The 27,263-nt window shown below is 31.7% G+C and overlaps 1 protein-coding gene across 2 annotated transcripts; it reads right to left on the minus strand.

Annotated features, from left to right (window-relative positions):
• Window positions 1–5,650: 5,650 nt before the first annotated feature.
• Window positions 5,651–26,172, minus strand: LOC111054769 (SET domain-containing protein SmydA-8). 2 transcript variants are annotated; one of them, XM_022341868.2, is made up of 8 exons: window positions 20,984–21,903; window positions 18,768–18,904; window positions 15,107–15,244; window positions 12,783–13,140; window positions 11,154–11,345; window positions 9,809–10,041; window positions 7,632–7,891; window positions 5,651–5,950 (listed from the first exon to the last, which is right to left on the minus strand). In XM_022341868.2, exons 1-8 carry the CDS (start codon window positions 21,005–21,007, stop codon window positions 5,709–5,711), a joined length of 1,584 nt encoding a protein of 527 aa, XP_022197560.2. In that variant the 5' UTR covers window positions 21,008–21,903; the 3' UTR covers window positions 5,651–5,708. The 2 variants fall into 2 exon arrangements, with proteins under 2 accessions (XP_022197560.2, XP_022197559.2); XM_022341867.2 differs by lacking the exon at window positions 20,984–21,903 and adding an exon at window positions 25,791–26,172 and having other exon boundaries at window positions 5,653–5,950.
• Window positions 26,173–27,263: the final 1,091 nt, after the last annotated feature.

A 27,263-nucleotide genomic window follows, 5' to 3' on the forward strand; every position in this document is an offset into this window, starting at 1 on the left:
CCAAGTATTAGTGCAATGTCCAATATTCAAGATTTTTAAATCATAAAAATACAAATGAGTCGATATGCGGTGCTGAAGAATTTGCTTCCAATTCGAGATTTTATTCGAGAAAGTGATTGTCACAACACAAAAGGGCTGTATTTATAAACGGTTCTTATTGTATCCAATCACAACAATGATTCTAGTAGTTGAAAAAGCTACTAAAATTATTTAGAAATATTAGGAGGGAAAAGTATTATTAAATATGATTATTCTAGTAACTATTAGAATCTTCATGATTGGCTTCTGTTATTGCTAGACAACAAACTGGTGTGCCAAGACCGTTCTAAAGAATCGTTCAATAATATGTTTTTAGGAATGTTGTTAGTACGCTTTGATTGTCTATTAATGAATAACAGTAGCCAGTCAGGAAGATTCTTGTAGCTACTAGAATCGCGGTGATAGGTTACGGAAGAGTGCTAGGCGAAGAACATTCTTGAGAATCGTTTATAAGAGATGTTATAGACCCAAAGCTAATCTCACCGCTCATGTTGATATGTTGACCGCTCTTGATAATATAAATCTGTGTATAGCACGATTTCACTTATAAAACACTAATCTTTTGATATGCTTCCTTCTGAAGGATTGCTATAATAGTTTAGAATTAGATAAAATGAAAATTCAGTTTTTTAGTAATATGAACAAAAAGTTTTTTTCAAAAATAGATATTTGTATATCTAGAGTGAAAATTACTGTTTTTTCTCCCTGAGGGAAAAGTTTGAAGCCCGAGGCGAAGCCGAGGGCAACAATTTTCCTGAGGGAGAAAAAGCATTTTTCACTCGTGATATACACAGCATTTTTCCTCCACCTACATTTTTATAAGAACTGCAAATAAATATAATTTCTAACGATTTCAATTTTTTTTATATATCGACACATTTCAATGAATTTGTGCTATGCTATTGAAATGCATAGCAAAATCTGACACTCTTACTACATAATCTCATTTACAAACAACCTAATTTATTTTTAAAAAATATTAAAAATTTAAATTTAATAACTAACTTGAATTTATTAAAATTGAAAAATTTTACTTGAAAATTTATTTAAAAATTCACTTTAAAATTACAATCATCGCTGAAAATGTATCTGGTCAGAGTGAAAGTTAAATAAAATCTAGCTACCTACATATTTCTTTCTAAGGCTGATGAAGTTGTAATTTTCCGCCCATATTATTTATAATCGAGTGAGATTATAATCATGTAATGTTTATAGAATTTATTTTAGCTACAATCTTCAAATGATATATTTATATTGATGTTAGAGATGACAAGTATCACTCTTTTTGCTTGAAATACTTCCTCAGTAGTATGTTGATGGTTCATGTCTGTATATTTTTTATAATTACATAGGTTAGTGCATTGTCTTTTGGACCTAAATATTATATAAGCAGCACTTCTTGAATAAGTTTATATAGAATACCCACGCACATTCGAATTTGTATTTTGTATAATCAATTGTCCCGTGATCTATCGAGGAATCTCTATTATTTTATTCAATGTTGGAAGATAAAATCAATTTGGTTTTACAAACTCATAATTAATGTGTAATTTAAAATCATAAATTATGTGTTAGGTATTGTAGTTGTTGATGTTTTTTAATAAGTAATTATGTATTGGAAAACTCGTTTACTTTGTAAGCCATCGATTCTAATCACAGCTCATATAAATGATGGTTTAATACTTTTGTATCTCTTTAACATTTATTTTTTATTTTTACAATATCGCTTCATTATAATGGTTGGGAAAGAAAAATAAGTCTAACCTTGAGCTATATTTTCTCTTCCGAATTTAGATAAAATGGGAAAGTCCAAATAGTTAATGTTATTTATTCAATGTATTTATATTTCCATCATCTTCTGAAATAGTTGATGCTTAACTATTCTGTTGAAGAATATTGTTATTGTCGAAGAATATTTCCTGAAATAAGCAATATAACTTGAATTATAGTATGGAAGAGGTGTGTCCAATACTGTACTATATTTATTATTTACAATATTCATTTACAATGCAAATGACACTAATACTATAGCAAGTCTTTTATATTGTTTTAGACATTTTTTCTATTGTTATTGATCATAATAAAGTGTGTGTAAGGAACTTTGTTCCAATAAATTCTGAAATCTTCTTAAAATTACAAGGTAGGCCATATTTTAATTTTAATTGAAGTTTTTAAAAAAGAAGTTTTTATTTTGTTAGGTAAATTAATACGTTTTCAATCATTTTGTTGAAGATTCTATTCTTATAATTCTAGAAGAATTTATTGATTCATTTACATCGATGTTTACACTTTCCATTTTTCGCTTCATTACCGATATGCAGCCATTATTTTTTAACGTGAGAACAACTTTTCTATCTTCGGATTGTTAGTTCAATGAACTAAAGTCAAAAGTTCCAAATTGCATTTCCTAGATTTCTCATAACAGTTAATCTGAATTTGTTGTCATCTTCAGTTTAATAAAACATATATAAGTCATTTCTTTCTTATAATACTAGTAACTTGTACAGCTTCTTGACAGATATTGACAATACTAATAGAAATTATAATAGTAACTGACAAGTGTTTCTCAAAAGTTTTTATAAGTAAGTGGTTGTGACAATTTCTATTCGTTTTATTCAAGAGGCAAAACATCTTTTAAATGAAAATGAGATTGCTAATGGAAAGTTGTAAAATAAATCAATAATTATAAACAAAGACCGAATGTTGGTAATGAAGTGAAAAATCGGAACCATATTGTTTATCGCACTGTATAAATCTTAAGCCAATGATTGTTCTATTCCCGCTTTTATCAATGTTTTATTTTACGGTCTTTGTTAAGGTGCATACCATTGTTTAGTTTCTAGTCAAATTGGTAATCGAGTTATCCTTAAGGTTTTCCTGTTGTATAGTTGGATTAACTTATTATCGATAACATGCTGTGTAGAATCAGAGATTCCCTTGTACAATGTACAAATAATTATTATCCAAGTGACATAAACCAACATGTATGAACTAAAGTTTTTGTAACTTGTATTGCTCGGTTGAAATATTTTTCATTTATTTGCCATTTTTTCAAGTTTTTCCATTATTTATAAATGAAAAATTATTAGATCATGCACAAGAAATTTTTTTCTCGATACGAATGAACAAAAAATTCATTTATATTGTGCATGACAATAATATATTTGCTCAGATGATTTGACTGTGACCAATTGAATTATTCGTACTACTTATAAATCCTTCTATAAACTAAATATTCTATCTGTTCAAATTTTTTAATGGTAGATTATAAACTAGTAGCTGCCATTAGTGAAATTGAAAATAAACCCCCTTAGAGATCCAACTTGTTATTAAACTATGAAGACTCAACATTATTAGATAATTATTGTTACTCTGAAACTGAAATATTGTAAGCTTTATGCAATGTGAGTCGTATAGCAAGCTTTAACATTATTTTATTGAAAACTGACAAACTAACGTTATTTTCAGCTGAAACCTAGATTCTACAAATTTTCAGAATACTCAATTAACATATTCACTGACAGTTTATATTATTTAGTACCCTACTAATTTGATTAATCATTTCAACTATTACCAGGTGTAAATCAGAAAATGTGTTGAACTCTTAATTTTTAATGATTCATAACATTAGTTCATTGGAAATATTAGATTTTTATATGTATTTTGTAAAATTAATCCGGCAGCTAGTCGTGTTCGTATGAACATCATGTACCATATTATATAAAATATTAAGATCCAATAAATTTTTAAACGGTGTTAATTCTTTGTATTCAATTCATCCTACCTTATTCAGTCAGAGCCTTATTCATAAATTATTTTTAAACGGTGTTGATTCTTTGTATTCAATTCATCCTACCTGATTCATTCAGAGCCTTAATTTATAAGAGCCTTATTCATTTTCGTAAGAACTGTCTTTGCTAAGCACGCTTTGGTTATTCAGCAAACAATAAAAGAAAATACAGGACCGGAAACGTTTAGTATCTGTTCTATATTGAACGTAGCTATCTGTTCATCAAAGGGAGCTTAACCAGAACGCTTTGAAATCATATTTATAAAATACAAACCTAAATGATTCTAGTTATTTTTTTCAATATCATCGATAAAACAGGTTATAAATAAAATCAATGAATACTAATATGAGTATCTGTAGCACGGTAAATAGAAGAAGACGGTAGGTGTCACGCGCATGTTTGTGCTAAATTTCCGGTGTAGCTGACGTCATTTTATATCCAATCATCTGTTTTCACAAATAAGTTTCATAAATTGCCAATAGGTGTTAAAAACCTCGGTTGGTGGCGATGACGCAATCTAGCTGGCTGGCCACTGCGCACATATTTCATGACCCCTACCGTTTTCATCTAAATACCGTGATCTGTAAGCTACAAGACCAGTATAGAGTGAGTGATATACGCTAGATTGCTAAAATGCTTGTCTAGCAGTCTAGAGGTACTTGGTGTGATCACAGCCATGACTATGTACAGATTTTTTTAGACAGGCCTCTCCCGTGCTTCCAGATGGACACGGTAAAGCGGCGGTCCATGTTGAAATACAGCCTAACGCAGCTTACATACAGAGAGCAACCGGGAGAACGGAACGGAAACTGAAGCAAATCCATAGTCTTCTGCTAGTCGCGTTGATATCACCTCACTTTGAACAACACAATTCAATTTTGTTCAACTTGTGAAAGAACAACTCCTGGCTCAGTTGAGTTGCCATCACCCGGTGGCTCTATGTTTGTAAGTAGTCGTAAAACCATGACCATTTATAGTGTAAATATAGAACTATAAATGGGCATGGTAAGATCTAATATAGTAGCCATTAGACCCAATAGTAGCTATTAAGGTGCGTACAGACTTTTGCTCTGCTCCGCAATCGAACGTCACTCGAGCAGATCGATTGATGATCGACCGGGGAGCAAGAGTGGAACGCAAGAAGAGCTGACATCTCCCGTAACGTTCATGATCGGAGCGAGTGCGGAGCGTGTTGGAGGCGCGTATATCTGTACGCACCGTTAGACCCACAGAAGGAAAATAATATTATTTATACGGTAGGCTATATCAGGCGAGTTGGGACCTTCCCGAAAGGGACTCCCCACTAAGAAAAAGTTATTCGAATAAATGTTTCTATTTGATTTAAGACTTGATAGCTCATCCTGAAAATCTAACCATAGCCATTCTGAGTTCCGGTCATTTACCACATACCACTATTATTATCATCATAAAATTATTCGTTATAATAAAATAAGATGATATACACAGCATTTTCCTCCTCCTGGAAGATATAGCTGCATTAATGAACTAAACAACTATGGGGAATCGTTTATTATTCTGTTGTATATCCATACTTTTTCACTGTTAAAATTAAACTAGAATTTTAAAAAAACTTTTGAAGTGAAAATGCACTTACTTGTTGTATAGTGACGATCGTTTCGACCTGTTGTTGGTCCATACCAGGACCAAAAAGTAAGTGCATTTTCACTTAAAAGTTTTTTTAAAATTTCACGTTTATTATTAATCGTTTCAACTTTCAAGTGAGAGATCGGAACTTAATTTTTTTCAACCAATAACAGAAAATTATTGGGAATTGTTTAGCATTTGAATAATTGCAAATTAATACACTGTGATTTCCTTTTTATTAAAAAAAACCAGGCTCCATATATATAAATAATATTAAAGTTTGCCAATAATTCGTTCCCAGTCTTTCATACGCTCCAATGCTTCCGTTGCAGCTTTCCCCATAATTTTCTCCATTGAGTTCTCAGTTTCAAAATTCAGTATTGTACTGGCTTCTCTCAGGTATCGGATAACTTGTTTCAGTTCGATTTTCACTTCTTTCTTTTGTATGCTGTTAGCTTCGAACCTTCGTGTGAAGAGAATCATGATGGGAGCGTGAATTTCGTACAAAGTGACCCCTGAAAAAGTCAGTTGAAGAGTAGAATGCAACAAGAAATCTGTGACAGTTTTAAACTTTTGCTTTAACATACATTTTATCAATTTTATTCAATGTCTGATATTGCAACGTCGCAGTGTAGGCCTAGAATCTAATACATGATAGGTGAAAAAGATTTTAAAAAACACCAGCTGATCTTTTTCACCAATCATGTATTAGATTCTAGGCCTACACTGCGACGTTGCAATATCGTAGGCCGCGGCCTTGTATTAGAGGTGGCTATGCTGTTATCTGTGCCACAATCGATGTGCAGAGTTTGAAAATGCACCAGACAATCCTGAATTCTTTACTATGAATAATTATATATTTTATGAAAAACCCGATTTAGTTGTCAATTTCTCTTTATCAATAAAATTTACAGAACTGCAGTTTCTTATCTACACTACTAATACAGTAAAAAGGATAGGAATTTCCCCAAATTACAGGCGTTCATGGAGATTTCCTCAAATATAGCTAAGTTTTTAAATTATTCCAGTCTCCTCCTCTTTGAATAATTCATTCCATGTCTCCAAGATTATTATCATATGTGCTTTTATGGATATTTTCATCTCTTTTAATAATATTTCTACCCTACTCTTTCATTAGTCCTTCCAATCTTATTCTTAAGCTTTATAGATTTTCTCGATACTTCATCACATTACCTGTTCGTTGAAATTTAAATAAATCAGTCTCATTATATGCTCGATTGGAAATGAAATGTTTTCCATTGACACATTTCTTTGGATAGCCTAATTTTTACATCTAATTTACAATTATCTAATTGTCTTTCATTAATTTTAAAGGAGCTAAGTTTTAAATTGTCCTCACTGGAACGTTCCACGAATTTCTAGAATAATGTAATCCAGTTACCTTAGTAAGTACTGTCAAATTGTAACATTAAGGCGTGGTTTCTTGGACAATCATTGAAAATAATGGACCATTAAATTTATAGGTATGATGGGTCCATTAGATTTAATAAGTGTCCACGAATTTCTAGAATAATTTAATCCAGTTACCTTAGTAAGTACTGTCAAATTGTAACATTAAGGTATGGTTTCTAGGACAATCATTGAAAATAATGGACCATTAAATTTATAGATATGATGGGTCCATTAGATTTAATAAGTGTCCACGAATTTCTAGAATAATTTAATCCAGTTACCTTAGTAAGTACTGTCAAATTGTAACATTAAGGCGTGGTTTCTAGGACAATCATTGAAAATAATGGACCATTAAATTTATAGCCATGATGGGTCCATTAGATTTGATAAGTGTCCTAGAAACCGGACCCAAGTGTACAAAGTGAAACCTGAAAAAGTTAGTTGAAGAGTAGAATTCAACAAGAAATAAGTCACAGTTTCAAACATTCAGATTTTAAACAATTTTATAACTATAGTGAGGTCCATGTTATAATGACATTATTTGATCAACTTCGGTTTTGCTATCCTTGTCTATCATTTGACAAAGCCGGTGGTAATATCCTTTTCTAGGTCCACAACGATACCAATTATGTTTTTGACAGTGTAGAAATATAAATAATTAATACAGAGAATCGGCATCGCTATTCTTTTATCTTCATCTACTGTCATTATAACGTGGACCTTACTATAGCAAATTATATATCTGTGATCTTACTTGGCTTGACTGAAATCGTTTATTCTTACCTCTCAATCTAGAATATCCTGGTTCAATGACATCAAATACTTTCAGTAGCTCACTGCATATGTCTCTTTTCCTCATCAGTAGATCATCGGATAACTGATGAATTACATAACCAGGTGCTTTCCCGTACAGTTGGCTGAGAGAGTACTTGGCTGCTATCATAATATAGTGCTGAGGATGGAGAACTTTTTCATATTTTTTTAGAAAATTCTCCAGATCTACAACGCTATCCATGCCGATGGAATCCAATCCATTTTGTATCCTGTAATGATATAAATGAGGATGATTTTTTAAAATCTTATTGATTATTGACCGAGCGAAGTGAGGTCTAAGATTCAAGTCGACGGTTTGGCATTTCTCTTGATGTTTATATATGTTGCGCATTTACGGCGAAACGCGGTAATAGATTTTCATTAAATTTGACAGGTATGTTCCTTTTTTAATTGCGCGTCGACGAATATACAAGGTTTTTGGAAATTTTGCATTCCGAGGATAATATAAAAGGAAAAAGAAGCCTCCTTCATACGCCAATATTAGAGTAAAAATCAGACTATAGTATTAATCATCATAAAATAATCAGCTGACAAGTGATTACACAGATGTGTGGAGAAGCCAGTCTATTGCTGTATTTCCATAAGGTCTACAGTTTCAATCAGGTTTTTGTGGATGAGAATACTGCGTGAGGTCTACTGTTCACAGAACTACTAGTACTATATCAATAATCTTAGAAGGAAGATAATGGAAATATTGTACCATGTTTTGCGCACTTACAACGTATTTACCGGTATCAAAAGTACAAATATAATATGATTTTAGTTGTAGAAGTTACAAAAGTACATATTAATATGAATTAAGTTTGGTGTATAAACTACTTATCTTGTTTTAAATCAGTTTAATCTTGCAATAAATGAATGACCAAAGGTTGACTAATTCTTCATATAAGAAATACAGGAAATATACAGGGTAAAATTCAAACCAACATAATTTATAGTGGAAATTTATTAAATATCTATCAAGCTATCGATTTATCCTGATGAGGTTGTTTTTATTGGAATAAATCCAAGAATATCTGTCAATTATGAAATTGAATAAATAAGAAATAATGATGAAATTGCGACTATCACCTTGTTAGTAAATACATTAATGCTAATCTGTTGACAAATACTTTAATTAGTATATTCTATCAAAGACGCTGAAGATTTTTGTAACTGCAAATATTAACAACAGAAAGAATAATTATAAGGAATCGAACCCAGCAGCTCCTGAGTGCATAAATATAATTTGACCCCATATAAATTGGAATTTCGGTCTATTAACTCGCAGCTAACACCTCAGTTCATCATAAAATTACCATATTATATTATTGACAGAAGTGATAGCACTAAAGATATGGAAATAGTATGTTTCGCACCTAGGGGCGAAAATGAGACTTTTCCGGCTCGAAACCGGTCTTCAAGATTGAAAAGCCGGAAAAACATTTTTGCACGTGGTACGAACGCTATTTTTCGCCACACAGAAAAATGAACAATTTATATATATATATATATATATATATATATATATATATGAGAATAATTGTTTATTAAGCACTTATTCCGAAAGCAAAAGTGGAAGGTCATAGCTCTAGCAAATCTTTGGTAATCTGAATATCAGGAAATTGTCCAAGTATTTTTATTTTTTATTCTGATTTGTCTAAATAACCTAAAAGATTATGTTCAATTATGAGGGAGGTTGAGTATATTCTTAGCTCCGATACATTAGCTCCCAATGCTAAAGACCATTTCTCTTTCACCTTTCTTAGTTCCATGTTAGCGGCCGGAAAGGGTACTCTTTCCGGCCTTAGCCGGAAAGAAACCTGTTCTGACGTCAGACGAGAGTCGTCTGCAAACAATGTCTTTCAGATCTACGTAGGGACAGCTGATTTCTGTGCAGTGTGGCGAAAAGATAGTTTTAGCTGGCTGTGGAATCAAATGTCATGTACGCTATACATTTCAAACGCTTGAAATTGGTTTAAAATACAGTATTCAATTACAATTTTTCTTTGTTCTTGATTGATATTCTTATAGTTGATGAAATTTCCATAGGTACGGTACTTGAAAACAAAAATGCATAGAATTCAGCAATTTCTTTGAATATTTCATAACTGTTAATTTTATGATTTGAATGTGAATATACTCACCTTTCAATTAATTTTTCTATTGTGTGGTAAGGCACAGAATACTGCGAACAGTTGGTACACAGCCAGTCTGCTTTGTCATCCAATGGCTTAGTTGACAGAACTGCTCCTTTGAGACATTTGGGGCATTTGAGTGACGACAGATTGGTTCCCAGTTCGGTTGGATCAGAACATCTAGCGCAAATGCAATCGAAAAACTTTGCTGTCTTTAGATGCTCTCTGCGCCTTAAAGTTCCCTGTAGTGTTCAAAAATGAGAAAAAGTCACTCAAAGTATTTCCATAATCCTATACTATTGAACGAGCAATTTCTGTTTACATGTTTGTATTTCACCGGATCTCGAAAACGGCTCTAACGATTTCCACGAAATTCAGAACATAGTAGTTTTATAATATAAAAATTTGATTGCACTAGGTCTCATCCCTGGGAAAACTCGCTGAAGTACATCAAAAGGATAATTATTATCCATCTTTGGAAAAAACAGCTGATAATAATTATTTCGTCGTCTTTTGATGATGGAAGTGAGTGAGCGAATTCATGTGTGTTGACTGTGTCAAAAATATGACTCAGCTGTTGATCTTTTGTAATCATTCAATCAGGTACTTAGTGCCGGTTGCAAAAAAGCCGGGTTATTTTCAATCCTGATTAATTCCAGTAGAACCATCTTTCTAAAATGGTCTTCTCTGATTTGGTTTACGTGAAATCAATCAGGATTATTAAAATTTAACCGGCTTTTGTGCATTCGGGCCTTTGTGAGGGAGATTTTCGCATTCCTCTGGGAATCAATCTCAATTCACTGTGATCAGATAGAACATTTCTTTATGAACTATGAGTATTATTATAATTTCTTCTTTCGTGATAAATTTTTTATGCTCTTGTACTCCAGAGCGAAGCTCGGTCCCCGATATTATTATTTAATTCATATAATATAATTATCATAATACGATTATTTATCATAATTTATGTACCGTACTGATGAGGTAATATTTTAATGTAGGTTGGTAGTTAATGAAATTGAATAAATCAAATTGTTGAGTAATGATTTGAACAATTTATTCAAAATTTTATTATGACCACCGAAGTATCTATAATAAAGGACATTTATTTATAAAAACAGTGCTACTGGAAGGAAACGTTTTATAAATATATACCCTATGATCAAACTGTAAATCAAAATGTTGGTTAAAGTTGGAGTAACTGGACATCACTCTGAGGCATCAAAATATTTTATAGCTTAGAGATGATACCGTAATCAATATTTTCTATAGACGATTGAAGGCTTTTACAATATTAAAATCCTTTTTTCAATAATTTAAAACTAAACATATACAACAATATTATTTAACTTACATGTAAAGTATTGGCATAGCTCAAAGTTATAAGTTGTCCTTGCTTTATTCTTGAAGCGGCTCTGACAACTAGTTGATAATTCTCGTTGTCGTTGTGGCTAGTGTTGGGCGTGCAGTCGTGAGCCACGAGGAATACATTCGGATAGAGTGCTCTGATACTTATCCCACCTTGACCCACCTCAAAAGCATTCACCTGTTAGTGAGGAATTGGATTCAGTTGATTATTTCAGGATACGTTTTAATAGTTTGTGATTTATGTATCATCATAGAGAAAAAATAGCGTAAGTAGATATCCCATGGTATAGGCCGTTTATGTCGCAACTTTATTACTGTCAACTCAAGCCGATTATTGTCGATTACAGTCGCTTTTTAGTGTTTTGTTGGGGTGAGAGTGTATAAACGGCACAATATGAGAGACTACCAGCGTCACTCAGCTTCATGGGAAAGAACTACGTGGACTATCGGCTTGAGTTAACAGTAAAAGTTGCGATATAAACGCCCTATACCATGGGATATCTACTTACGCTATTTTTTCTCTATGTTTTTTTATCATCGAGTAAATAAATAAACAGTTAAAATATTGTTATAAAGTGGACATTTTCTTATGAATACTCATAGACCTATTTTTTCCATGGTGTATTTTAGACTTTCAACTTCAGGCACCATTACCGGTACTTATTACTTCAGTTTTCAAAATTTATACTTTTCTTATCTGGAGCTCTGCCTTGTTCTAGAATATGATTTAAAAATTTTGGCAGGCTCACATACCGATACTTGAGATATTCTATATCACTCACTACATAATAACTTTGCACTTCAGAAACAATATTGTGCTAGAGAATTAAATTGAGTTGAATTACATACATACTATGAAACTCAAGAAAACTCTAATAAATAAAACATGAATAAATATGAAGCTTAATATACTATATTTTATCCAATGGCGATTCTATTCATATAGAATAGAGTGTGCATCTCTTCTGAATAAGATTTTTTTATCAGACACATAAACCCAGAATCTTAAGGCAATAAGGTAGGTAATAGAATTGAAAACCATCATATAATAATTATTAGAAAAGAAAATGTAGCTATGCTGTTCTTTATAGAAAAATATTCTATCCAACATTGGCTACTAAGCTGAAATATTGTTTCAAGAGATTTAGATACTACAGGTGGCTCAAATCAGAAAAATATTATAGGAACATTTATACTTCTTTCAATTTCCATTAAAATAAAATAATATTTGATAGAAATATACTTTGTTGACATAGACTGATGATTTTCAAATGAATCTCCTCTGATAAAATCTACATCCAAATGGTCTTGGTTTTAGATAAAATGCAAGTCTAGCACATCAGAAAAAACTCTACACCAACCTCAAACTAAATTTTGGTAAAGCAGAAAGGAACATATGGTTCAACAAAGAATGCTTGAAGAACTCTATTATTCCAAGGTTTGTATCATTGAAGTGCAATAAAAGGATTGTATCAGCCAGAATCCTCTGAGTGTGGTAGATTGGACATCATTCAAACTCTGCTACGTCATCAAATAAAATAATCATTCTATTCTATTCTGATAAGCGAGAAATAAATAAAACTTGAAGTAATAGAAATGTTAGTCTACTACCTACCTCCAAATAACCACAGACTGTATGAATCTCCTCTTCGGTGTGTTCCTCCATTTTCCACGTGTTTCTTATTCTGTCGACAATATATTTTTGATTGCACTCCCAAATGTAGTTCAGTTTTTTCCTGATTGAATTGTGTGCTTCCAGTGTCTGCAAGATGTTCCATTTTGCCGGGTTGTGCGACTTGAGCAGCAGACAGCGCAGTGGCACAATGGCATTGTATGCTTTGTGCGTTGTCAGGTCGTTGACGGTGGGAGGCGGACATTTGGCAAGTGCTGCACATTCTGCCTCGCTGTGGCCGTGTTCAGTGTGTAATCCGGGGCAGTCGTTGGCGCATAGAGGCCATTTGCATTTTGAGCATCTGTGGAAAAGGTTTCTGGTACATTTCATGTAGAATTTAATTTAGATAGGTAGGCCCTAATAATTTTTTGTTTTCACAAAAGGCTACGATACAAAGACGTCGAGAAATATAGATATAGGTAATATAAAATAATATGAGGTATAGATATTATTGAAAATATAATATAATTGACTGAGCGAAATGAGGTCTAAGATTCAAGTCGACGGTTTTGCATTTCTCTTTATTCATGTTTCGCATTTACGACGAAACGCAGCAATAGATTTTCATTAAATTTGACAGGTATGTTCCTTTTTTAATTTCGCGTCGACGTATATACAATGTTTTTGGAAATTTTGCATTTCAAGGATAATATAAAAGGAAAAGGAGCCTCCTTCATACGAAAATATTAGAGTAAAAATCAGACTATAGAATTATTCATCATAAATCAGATGTCGAGTGGATTATAAATAGCATGCAATTCAATATCTCAATGTAACTTATTAAAAACACAGCTGTTGTGTGGACTATTAATTGCATGCAGTGAGGCATACAATTGATAACTTGAAGTAGCATAGTATTTTTTTTTTCTCCCGACTTTTCTCTGCTTTCAACTCGGTAAGCTTTTGATGATAGCAGCATAGCTGTTTACATCAAATTATTAGCATTGTCGATACAACAACCCAAACAGCCATTAGTCGTTTATACACCGATATTTTGACGACACGACAGGACAGGACAGAATTTACTCTGATGACAGTATTAGAGGAGACTGTGGTATATAATTGCGCGAGGTCTACTGTTCACAGAACTACTAGTATGATGATGATGATTGAAAAATAAAATAAATAGCCTACTGGTATTAAAAATTACACTAACAATGGGTAGGCTACTATGAATACCAAGCTTATTATGAATATCATTGATACAAAATTATGGATTCAATCAATGTTATTATTGATACAATCAATTGAAGAAAAGCATTGTTTATTACAAATTCATGCCATGAATTCCTTAACTTCCATTGCTTATTGATAGAATTTATTTCAATGTTTTCATATTGTTTTTATTAAATGTTCTCCCCTGATAATAAATAATCTTCTGATTCACAAACTTGTGCACTCAAGTGAGGATTAATAGGCCTTTCTTATTTTATTTCAAATTTTCAATTGTGATGTATTTTGATCTTTCATGTATCGATAAATATAGGGCAATTTAATTGGACTAGATAATGATTAGACCCAATTTATCATTATCAGGATAATGAAACCACATCAATCATTATGGTAAAATTAATATAATTCTGTGATAGGATAATTCAACATGAAACAAATATTTCTCATATTCTACAATATCAATTGGATCAAATGATGGAATGTTTTATTTCAACAAAATTAACTAAAACCTCTCAATAATTCGGTAGGTTGGTTGAAATGAAAATACGGAACCGTATTTGTATTCTCTTTATATCATCATCGGAAGATTGAAAGGTTCAAATCAATTTAGTTTAAGAAAATAATAGCATATTTATTTAACTCAATTCCTCCTTTGTCAAGTGTGTTTATTTTTGTTTTTTTTCATTTTTAGTATAAATATTACTCAATATTATAAATGAGTTAGATTCAATAATGATGTATTTGAACACCATCCATCAATATCATCTCAACAATGATTAAACAGTTTAATCATTAAACATTAAAATTAACTGATTCAAGTCTACAGATTAAGCTACTTGATACCTTTTATTACTTGATACAGTACTTGTTACTTAGTCTACTTGTTATTTGTTATTACTTATCAATTGCTACTTAGTTTACTTGTCATTACTTATTACTTAGTCTACTGCTTGTTATTTTGTTATTGATCGTTTTTGGTCTACTTGTTATTTGTTATTACTTGTTACTTTGTCTACTGCTTGTTATTTTGTTATTGATTGTTATTGGTCTACTTGTTATTTGTCTACTTGGTATACTTGTTTAGCTGCACCTACCGAGAGCTTGTGGTGAGGTTGAGAGACTTGTAGCAGCCGAGACAGAGCGGCCGAGTGTCTTGGCTGGGCCCGACCACCAATGCATCCTCGTGGAAGATGACGGACGCCTGCTCTATGTCACGCGACGCCACCAGGTAACTGTTGAACCAAGCACATTATTTTACCACACACTGCAACAGAAAGTATCACGACTACATTGAGATCAATAGCAACAAGCACATTATTTTAGAAAACAATGCAACTAAAATTATATTTAATTTCTTATTTCCAATATTAATTTGTTTAATTTGTTTAGTTGTACTTCAAATTTTCTTTAATTATTTAAGTATTATTTCATTTCACTCATTTTTCATTTTAGTATTTGGTGCAGAACTTAAGATTGTATAATCACTTGATGTAATTGCATTTTATATTAATGTATTTATAATCATCATCATAAATGTTTCTACATTTAATTTCTTATTTCCAATATTAATTTGTTTAGTTGTACTTCAAATTTTCTTTGTTTTTCAAACGATTAATGTAATGGAAGCAAAATGGATCATTGATCTGTTGCTTCCACATATTCTTGTTTTCAATAAATAAATAAATAAAAGTTTTACGGCTATATTTAATTCATCAAGACCGATTGCACCAGCAAGCACATTATTTTTCCAAACAATCAAACAGAAATTTTGACGGTTTTGCATGACTACATCCAATTCTTTAAGATCAGATCAATAATTATTGAATCAATTCAATATTGAAAGATTAGATTAGAAAGCCCATTTTCTACAATGTTTATCAGAATTGTTCATGTTGAATCTAGTGATTATGATGTGTATTTCACCTAATGATTATGGCGTGTTCCGTATATACCTTACAACATGAACCTAAATCCAACAACCTCTATAAAGAGCTGTTGTTTGTATGTAATTTTGAGTCTTAAAGTTTGGATCATACCGTATAGTTCTTGAATTTTTGTTTTTCAAGTCATGATGATGCTCATGCAATTCCATTTTTCTTCAATTGAACTTATTTGCAGAATTAATAATTTCTTTTGATATATTAAACTTGAAGTATAAGAAATTTGGACTTGAGTTGAATTTGAAATGAGTTTCTAGTTTTGAATACCACGATGTCTGAACTCTATATAAAAGGAGTGAGCAATACTCAAAACTCCATAGTGAGGTCCACGTTATAATGACAGTATTTGATCAACTTTGGTTTTGCTATCCTTGTCTCTCATTCGACAAAGCCGGTGGTACTATCCTTTTCTAGGTTCACAACGATGCCAATTATATTTTTGACAGTATAGAAATATAATTAATTAATGCGGAGAATCGGCATCGCTATTCTTCTATCTTTATCCACTGCCATTATAACGTGGACCGTACTATAGGCTACTTTGATTCCGTATTTAATTGTATTTCTTGACTAATTCAACAAAGCTCAATTCATGAAAGTTCTTGTAGGAGTCATTGGTATAGATTATTGGAATTGGATGTGCTTTAATATCCTGATATACATGTTTATTCTATGAAAACATAATCTTTTTATAATAAAAAACTTGATGCTAATGAAGAAAAACAGGGACAAACCGCAATTATGCACACATTTTTTAGGGTTTTTTATTCAAGAAATGTGAGGTTTGAGAGAATAACCTATTGCTTCATAAATTTATAGGAAGTTTTTGATTTCCTATTGCAATATTCGAATGAATTAGCTCTAGAAAAAATACGAGTTACAAAAATGAAAAATCAAAGACGACTTTTCGACTCTGAGCTACGTATTTTAGCAGCTTTATAAAGGACACATTCTTAATAAAAACAAAATCATTTAAAGCTATGAAATTTAAAGCTAAATACTTTTGTGTGAACAATTTTATTTTGTAAAGCATAATTCTCTTACCGGCCTATAATCTCAGAAGATTGTATTTCATATAATCTATCTTTTGTTTCACAATCGTTATCTTCCTCCGAATCAGCTTTCGAGTCAACAGTTGATTGATGGTGATTATGCTTTCTCTTGTTCTTCCCATTAGATTTCTGAAAAGCCAAAAAATTTTGAAAATTTAAAATCAAACTTTGCAGTGATGGGGCGGAGCTCCTGGAATTTTTACAGATATGGGACTTGTGGCAGTTGATAGAGCTTATCAGTGACTATTCTAGGTATAGATTTAATCAAAATCGTTGGAGCCGTTTTCGAGGAAATAGCGAAGAACCCTGTTTTTGACAACATTTCGCCATTTTAGCCGCCATCTTGAATTGCATTTGATCGAAATTGTTCGTGTCGGATCCTTATATTGTAAGGACCTTAGGTTCCAAATTTCAAGTCATTTTGGTGATTGGGAGATGAGATATCGTGTACACAGACGCACATACACTCATACACACACACACACACACCACACACACACACACACACACACACACACACACCACACACACACACACACACACACACCACACACACACCACACACACACACACACACAACACACACACACACACACACACACACACCACACACACACACACAGACCAATACCCAAAAACCAATTTTTTGGACTCAGGGGACCTTGAAACGTATAGAAATTTAGAAATTGGGGCACCTTAATTTTTTTTGGAAAGCAATACTTTCCTTACCTATGGTAATAGGGCAAGGAAAGTAACTAAAAACCTCTATAAAGAGCTGTTGTTTGTATGTAATTTTGAGTCTTAAAGTTTGGATCATACCGTATAGTTCTTGAATTTTTGTTTTTCAAGTCATGATGATGCTCAATTCCATTTTTCTTCAATTGAACTTATTTGTAGAATTAATAATTTCTTTTGATATATTAAACTTGAAGTATAAGAAATTTGGACTTGAGTTGAATTTGAAATGAGTTTCTAGTTTTGAATACCACGATGTCTGAGCTCTATATAAAAGGAGTGAGCAATACTCAAAACTCCATAGTGAGGTCCACGTTATAATGACAGTATTTGATCAACTTTGGTTTCGCTATCCTTGTCTATCATTCGACAAAGCCGGTGGTGTACTATCCTTTTCTAGGTTCACAACGATGCCAATTATATTTTTGACAGTATAGAAATATAATTAATTAATGGAGAGAATCGGCATCGCTATTCTTCTATCTTTATCCACTGCCATTATAACGTGGAACGCACTATAGGCTACTTTGATTCCGTATTTAATTGTATTTCTTGACTAACTCAACAAAGCTTAATTCATGACAGTTCTTGTAGGAGTCATTGGTATAGATTATTGGAATTGGATGTGCTTTAATATCCTGATATACATGTTTATTCTATGAAACATAATCTCTTTATAATAAAAAACTTGATGCTAATGAAGAAAAACAGGACAAACCGCAATTATGCACACATTTTTTAGGGTTTTTTATTCAAGAAATGTGAGGTTTGAGAGAATAACCTATTGCTTCATAAATTTATAGGAAGTTTTTGATTTCCTATTGCAATATTCGAATGAATTAGCTCTAGAAAAAATACGAGTTACAAAAATGAAAAATCAAAGACGACTTTTCGACTCTGAGCTGCGTATTTTAGCAGCTTTATAAAGGACACATTCTTAATAAAAACAAAATCATTTAAAGCTATGAAATTTAAAGCTAAATACTTTTGTGTGAACAATTTTATTTTGTAAAGCATAATTCTCTTACCGGCCTATAATCTCAGAAGATTGTATTTCATATAATCTATCTTTTGTTTCACAATCGTTATCTTCCTCCGAATCAGCTTTCGAGTCAACAGTTGATTGATGGTGATTATGCTTTCTCTTGTTCTTCCCATTAGATTTCTGAAAAGCCAAAAAATATTGAAAATTTAAAATCAAAATAAGAATTTTGCATAATCAAACTTGACTACACTTTACTCTATCTTTTCATTTTGGGATCAGGATGATTAAAACTAGCAACCATCGTGTGTTTTCTTGAGCTTCGTTCACAAAACACGGACCTATATTTTCTTATTCAGTACACATTACCATACAGAAACAGTAGCTTGAGTAGATATCCCATGGTATAGGGCGTTTATGTCGCAACTTTTACTGTTATCTCAAGCCGATAGTCCACGTATTTCTTTCCCAAAAGGGTGTGTGACGCTGGTAGTCTCTCATATTGTGCCGTTCATACACTCTCACCCGGCCAAAACAGTAAAAATCTACAATAATCGATAGTAATCGACTTGAGATAACAGTAAAAGTTGCGACATAAACGCCCTATACCATGGGATATCTACTCAAGCTATTGTTTCTCTGTGACATTACGCCTCCAACAAACTAATAAAATATTATACAAATATATCGCCAAAGAATAAGATAGGAATTGGGTTATTTCATGCGATATTGTTCTCCTAGTTATTTGTTTCTGTGCCAAATGACAGACTGATATTATATTGTCAACTCGAATGTGTTATTCTCACGAGATTCGAAATAGCGCTCTGGTAAGCCGGGACTCCACAAATAGATGAACACATCTTCCCCGAATTTAATAGTTTGTTATAATCGTTTTCGCAGCTTAATTGAGATCAAGTCTTACTGCAGCACTTATAGCCTATATATACTTCATAGCATTTATACTTATATAAGCACTTATACTCAGACGAATAGTCTTGAAGGGGTATTCCAGTAAAACATGCTCTGTAATACAATGTAATCTGTATTTTGTATGGAATAAAGAATATTTGAATTTGAATTTGAATATATCCTAAAAACTCAAAACTTTCATAGTGCAGTATAGGCAATCGAAATAAAGCGGTTTTTATAGTGATTTTGAAAATTATATGCTTAGTCAATCAATCAATCAATCTCTTTATTCAAAACATACATCAAAATGTGCATGAATGCGTCTGTCTTTATTATTTTCAACAAAATAATAATATAAATACAAGTAAAAAAACAAAATCGGAAACAGTCTATCATTATAATTGAAATTTGATATTAATAGCTGGGAGAGGAAGGATATTAATAGCTCTTTGTGAATGTTGGATCCCATTGCCTTTAATTATTGTACTAATACACCACAGTATTGCTTTAGAAGGATGTAAGTTAACACTTGTCTTCACTATATCAAAAAGTTGGGAGGTTGCAGTTTCATGAAATTTTACAGCTTTACTATTTATTGAATAAATAAATAATCATTCTTTATATTTTTCAATATTTTCGAATACATGGATTAGATATGAAACACATCTTAACAGAATAAAATATCACAATTCCAATCAGTCTCAGTTTAAACGTTAAATTTGAGTAATAATCATTAATAGTTTCTGTGATGAGATTGACCGAAGTCTATTGTATAGAATCACATATTTATTAGTCATATAGGCTTCACTAGAGCATCTCTTCCTCAAATTTAAATTAGATTTTATGAACCCGACTATCGATGTAATAATCGTTTGAAATATTGTTCCTTCATATTGTCAAGGAAGAATTTGTTCAAGGATTAAACGCGAAGAGAATATATAATAATTTTGATTGTATAAAATTTTTAATTCCCTATTAAATAAAATTATTCCTCTGCTATACTTGAGAAGTTTTTCAACACAGTAGAAGAAATCTCCTGCTGTATTTGATGAATATTAAAAATAATATGAGATATTAATTGGCAGATAATGGATCACTTAATGAAATATCACGTGATTATGATCGCTACAATTTATTATTGATATTATTCATTCATAAAACAATTTGTGAATTCAATGGTATGTACCGTATATATTTTTAAATTGATCACATTGATTTTCCAAGAAACCAACTAAATAATGTATGTTTTGCTGCCTAGTTGTGAACATTAATTTTTATCACTAAATTGCCACTTTTCTCATGAATAGATAATAATAGATAATCGAGCTCTTAAAACATACTACGGTACTCTACCTTATGCTTTCTTCCTCTTGGCATTCTGCTCAAATCTATAAATGTTTATCAATTTTTTTATCTCTACTTTTACACAGAATTTGATTATGAACAAAATAATTGAATCAGAGCTACAATTTAATAAATCCTTGAAATGTTATAAATTTTCAAAGTCCACTTTTAGATTACATTGGATTATAGACAAAATAATAATGACACTGAGCAACAATCTGATAAATCTGTGAATTTTTGTAAATTTTCAAACCCTACTCCAAGATTATAATGAATACAGAATAATGATGACCACTGAACTACAATCTCATAAATCTTATAATTGCTACTATCAATTAACAAACTCCACTTCTCAACTATATTGAAATATATGGTCAAAATGATTATAAAACTGAGCAACAATCTAATAAATCGTTGTATTTCTGATCCCCACTTCCGGATTAAATTGAATTTTAAACAAAAATATAATGACACCGAGCAGAAGTCGCGCACTAATCGCGCTCACAGAAAACTGAATCGCTCGCATCCTGATGGCATACGCATGCGTCACAGCTTGAAAATTTATTATCCAGCTTCGCCCATCTCCCATCTCCCATCTCCCAATCCCCGTTTCGCGTAATCAAAAGATCCCTTTGAGCGCGCGACAAGCTACCAACAAATATTGGCCAGCCGCCATCTTTTCATAGATATACACTGTTGAATAAACGCAATAGAGACCGAAATTCTGTTTTTGCTTTTGTAATTGGATATATTTCTGTTTGGAAACTCACTTCCGCGCGACAAATCTACACAAAATTGTTCTGTCTTTTATGTAGATTTAGAATTTGAATGAGTTGATTGTGGTTTTTAATTCAATTAAAAATCAAAATTAATATATAAGTGGTTTGTACAAATTAATACATAACATTACACATAAGACATAACATTACACCTTAACCTTTTAGCTTTAGTCAACTTGAAAATGTAACCTGTGTGGCCACGAAACCATGGTCATGTACCAAATAAAACTGTGTAGAATTTGACAAAATATGTGTGTTTTTATTCAGTTACACATAAGAATTATGGTACATTAAATATTGAAAAAATAATTCATGACTTCCTTTAACCCTCATTATTCATAATACCAGTATTAGTGTTTTTTAAATATTCTAAGTTGGCTATTTTCATTCCATATCCCACATAGGCCTAATTCAAGGAAAATAATGAATGACAAATCAGAATATTATTGGGAGAAAGCTTCTCACATGGGATGAAGCGACAATTGAAGCGACAATTACAATTATAAACATATTGTGGGTAGCCTGCTGTGAGAATGGCAATCTGCAATCCTCTATTTCGAAAACATGCTCCATTTAATTCAATATTTCATTACCATAAATTATTTTTGATTTGTTTTTGATACCTTGAATTAAATTTCATGACAGAGGCTACAAAAGATATACAAATTCATGTTATGCTATAGTGAGGTCCACGTTATAATGGCAGAGTGGAGGAAGATAGGAGAAAAACGTTGCCGATCCTCTGTCTTGTCAATGCCTTCCATAAATGGTAGCTGATACAGGTTTATTGATGTAATATTAACGGTTCATTCTCGTTTAAAATAATCAATTATATTTAATTAAGCAAGAAATTATATTTTTCAATAATTCAATAATGAATTTTTATAATTAAGATGAAATATTTTTTAAATTAATTATTAATTCTACATTTTTAAAAGACGATCTGGCAACAGAGCAAAGCGAGAAAGAGATAGCGCTATCTGCTTTGTTGAATGATAGACAGACAAGGATAGCAATATAATTTCCAATTGAACACTGCCATTATAACGTGGATCTGACTATAGTGGTTAAATAAAAAATCAATCTTTGTTTTTATTTTTAAAAATTGAAGATTCATGCAGTCATAATAATTATTGTAGTATTTTTTTTTTGAAAAATCAAGCTACAATCTGCTGTAGCCCGATTGTGAACATTTCGAACACAACAAATTTCCAAATTCTCAAAGCGATATAAATAATAGAAATTTGCCAATGAGTCACTAATTCATTTCAAGCGAGCGTGTATAGTGCATCTAAAAATGTTCGAGATCCGACACAGCATTCATATTCGTTACTTTCTATGAATTTTGTCAGCGTCTATTTTTTGTTGGACTGGAGAGAGTCATGGCAGAATGGGCAAAGATCAGGCCAGCATGAATTTCTCATTATTTTTGACGTTTCAAGCAGCGTTCTGGTTGGTCACGTGTCGTTGATAGAAGGATTAAACAACAACATTCAGAGGAGCAAGGAAAAATTAGATCAAACTGAAGCTTAAAGATACTAGATTCTCAAAACCTCTAAGTTTTAATTTTGAACAAAAATCTTTACAATTCAATAAATTAATTTATCAAATTATTCAAGTAATTATGCGTATTAAGGAAAAAAATAAATATTTATGAGTTGGCTCTAGAAGCTTTCCGAAGATACTTCTGTAATATTCATAATTATATTATTCAATTACATAAAACTTATTATGCTGTTTTCCTCATTTAAATACTTCCATTGACACAAAATTTAAGTTTAAATTTGATATGCTCATGGCAACATCAATATTATTGTGTTCATGAAACCTGAGAGCATTTAAATGTATGTTTTGTGTTATAAAAACTACTAATCTGCGTTTTAAGTGGAGAAGACAACGTACCGGTATTGAGCTTTTTAGCTTTTATTCCACTATGGAAGAATATTGTTCAACTTAACGGTATCGTACACAATAGTGTTCAATCTATTTTTGATCGTTGCCGGTGTAGTGTTTAAATCTTCTTTTAGTTTTCGAGTTTTTTTTATAATTATTTATATACCCGTATTTATAAAATTATATAATATAATTGTATGATGCTTGTCAACAATACCTTACAATTAGTTGTGTAGAGTAAGCTATTAATTATAACGTTTTTAAAAACTTGAACAGAATTTGTCAAGCTGACTGCGCTCTACAGAAAATAATTTCGCTGCCAAAATTCCATCCGCTCGCTTGAAATGACAGGTTCAGAAATTTTATTAATTTTGAATAATCTATTAGAAGTAGCGGATTCGCTTTCAATGATCCATTCTATCATTATTCAGCATAATTTCATCGTACAAAAACATTTACTTAGAGGAGCATCTGCTGTAATCACTCTCCTCCATGTGTAGGCTATGTAGAATCTCTCCATGATTTTTTCCTTGAATCAGTTCTCAATTTCTGTCTTGAGTCAGTAGCTATATTGAATATTTTGTAGTAATATGATAATATTTTTTGATAATTCATTGATTCATAAGGAGGTGGGATACATGATAACAATCAAAAAACAAAATAATATTATGTCTTTTTTCAAGATGATAACACAAATTTTTCAAGTTTTTTTCAAGCTTCGATAAATAATAATTTCGTCGAAAATAAAACCATATTAGTGAAATCATTCATGAATGATTATAAAGTAATCTTTATTCATTGACTTGGATTAAATAATTCACTAAATTTGGAGAAAAAACTGTATAGTAACCAGGTTCAATATAAACCATAACAAACAGGCATTGAAACCCTTTTTTCAGGTATTGCAATGTTCAGGTGTCAGGTGAAACTCTTTTCCTATCTTATAACAATAAAACATAACTATGGAATAGTTGTATGGAATATATATATGAAAATATAAAATATAAGTATAATAATTATTAAAAAAACTCCAAATGAATAATATAATTGAAGCGCATGAACCTGGTAAACCTGGAGCCTTCTTCAGCTGCAATATTGACAGTTCATCTACAAATACAAGTAGGCCTACTACAAATATTATGATGATTTAACGCTTTATTTAGAAATAAAGTCATCACTGTATGTCGAAAATCTCTAAGGCAGAAAATATCTGGTTAGTCGTTAGAAACAAATACTCACAATCATTTTGAATATGTGTTAATCAAACAGTGTGTTCTTTGGCTGCAATATTGACAGTTCATCTACGAATACAAGTAGGCCTACTACAAATATTATGATGATTTAACGCTTTATTTAGAAATAACGTCAACTACTGTATGTCGAAAATCTCTAAGGCAGAAAATATCTGGTTAGTCGTTAGAAACAAATACTCACAATCATTTTGAATATGTGTTAATCAAACAGTGTGTTCTTTGGCTGCAATATTGACAGTTCATCTACGAATACAAGTAGGCCTACTACAAATATTATGATGATTTAACGCTTTATTTAGAAATAACGTCAACTACTGTATGTCGAAAATCTCTAAGGCAGAAAATATCTGGTAAGACGTTAGAAACAAATACAATCATTTTGAATATGTGTTAATCATGAGTCAAACAGTGTCGCATTGGTACCGTATTGTGAGATTTACTTCTTCCTGTCAGCATTGAATGAATGGAAAGCATTCATGTTATTCATAGGAAATGATGACAGTTTAAAATGAATCTCACTACATACAGTGTGGTCTGTTAGTAGGCTACCGTACGCTAAAAGAGCATTGAATTCAAAAACATGTTCGTCTGTGCCGTACAGAGCGTGACTCCAGAAGTATAAGACTTCTATAGTCACTGTACGTTAATGTGTTTAATGTATTCTGATATATTCAGTTCACTACAATAATTTCATACCTACTGAATAATATTAATAATAATATCGATTGTTCAGGTCTAGTGTCAGAGGTTTCAGGTCGCACCTGATCAATTTCAGGGCCTCTGACATGACCTGGCGACTGTTTTTTTTTTAGGAAAACAAAAGGATTTGATAATTATTCAGTACAATGAACACCATAATATCACCTTAACAACTACTCAGAAATTTCATACCTCTCCACAATGTATCAGGTGAACACTTGTCTCGAACCTCGCCATTGGTTTCTGAGAAGAAATCCTTTTTAAAGAACACTTAGCACTGTGGTGTTGGAATACTAGTCGATATAACTTCTGCAAATTACAACTTCTCAACTTCTTGGTGGTTACTGTAATTATTCTATTTGACACGCGTACAACTATATAAATAGAAAACGATAATGGTCGGAAAATAGTAGAAATTCAACTTTTTGGTGTGTGAATCTTATTCGAGACGCGTGTTCAACTATAGCAGACGTGAGTGTGTCTGTAACAATGCGTGAGTCTTTTGTATCTGCTCTTATTGGACGGCTGAGTTAGCAGCCTCGTTCTAATTCAAAGACAAAGCAAACAGCCAGCCGATCTTAGCGACTGAATTTGACTGTTAGCTAAACCTCATTAGATTCAGTGAGCATTTTTGTATCGGTCGCAAGGCGGTGTGTTTTTGTGTTAGGGTGGACAAGGAGGAGAGGTTTGCTCTATCTTAATCAACTTGGATCACCAATTTTATTTTTCAAAATAGAAGGCTTCTCTACTAATATTCTGCCTTATTTTCCTTCTGTAATATCCACAACACATTATAGATAATAAATAATATATATTTATACATAACTAATGAATAGAATATTATAATCGGTTTTAGCAGACAATGCCCCGGTTGCAAAAAAGCATGTTGAGTTTTCATCGTGATTAAATGCCACGATAACTATGTAATCAGAGAATAAATGAAAATATAAATCTCAGTACCTTTTTGTGTAGTTGAGAAGTTGATTGTGGTTATTGTTATGGTTATTGATTGTGGTTAGTTAATTGGTGTTATTCATATTGAATGAAAAAGACTAAGAAATTGTCAAAAACCACAGATTTATTGATACTTAGAAAGACCGGTTTCGGTTACCGGTCTTTCTAAGTATCAATAAATCTGTGTTTTTTTGACAATTTCTTAGTCTTTTTCATTCAATATGAATTACCACAATATCAACTTCTCAACTACACAAAAAGGTACTGAGATTTATATCGGCAACCGAAACCGGTCTTTCTAAGTATCAATAAATCTGTGGTTTTTGACAATTTCTTAGTCTTTTTCATTCAATCTTAGTACCCTTTTAAATTATTTTGTCACAACATGTTGGTAATATGTTTCATGTCTGAACATGTTTCAGACATTAATGTCATTTTCAAGTTGTGACAAAATAATTTAAATGGTACTGAGATTTATAGTTTTATTTATATTAAAAGTAGCCCTAAACAAAAAAGACAATAAAATGACTAATTAGAAAAGACTTCTCCTCGGAAAAGCCTTCTCTGATTGGTTCTCCTAGAATTTAATCATGATTAAAATTTAACAGGCTTTTGTGCAAGAAACAAATTTACTAACAAGATATTCTGCAATTCATCATCATATCAAAATTAAATAGATGTCACATTTTGTGCGACTATACTTGACTTTTT

The sequence above is a fragment of the Nilaparvata lugens genome, chromosome 1 (genome assembly GCF_014356525.2).
Source record: "Nilaparvata lugens isolate BPH chromosome 1, ASM1435652v1, whole genome shotgun sequence".
In the NCBI taxonomy this organism is placed as follows: Eukaryota; Metazoa; Arthropoda; class Insecta; order Hemiptera; family Delphacidae; genus Nilaparvata; species Nilaparvata lugens.

Coding starts and splice junctions, on each gene's coding strand:
- LOC111054769 (XM_022341867.2), bottom strand. CDS start 25,835: ATGGCGAGGTTCGAGACAAGTGTTCACCTGATACATTGTGGAGAG. Junction 7,892..9,808: donor ATAGAAAAATTAATTGAAAG/GTGAGTATATTC, acceptor ATATCATTACAG/GATACAAAATGGATTGGATT. Junction 5,951..7,631: donor AGGATATTCTAGATTGAGAG/GTAAGAATAAAC, acceptor TGACTTTTTCAG/GGGTCACTTTGTACGAAATT.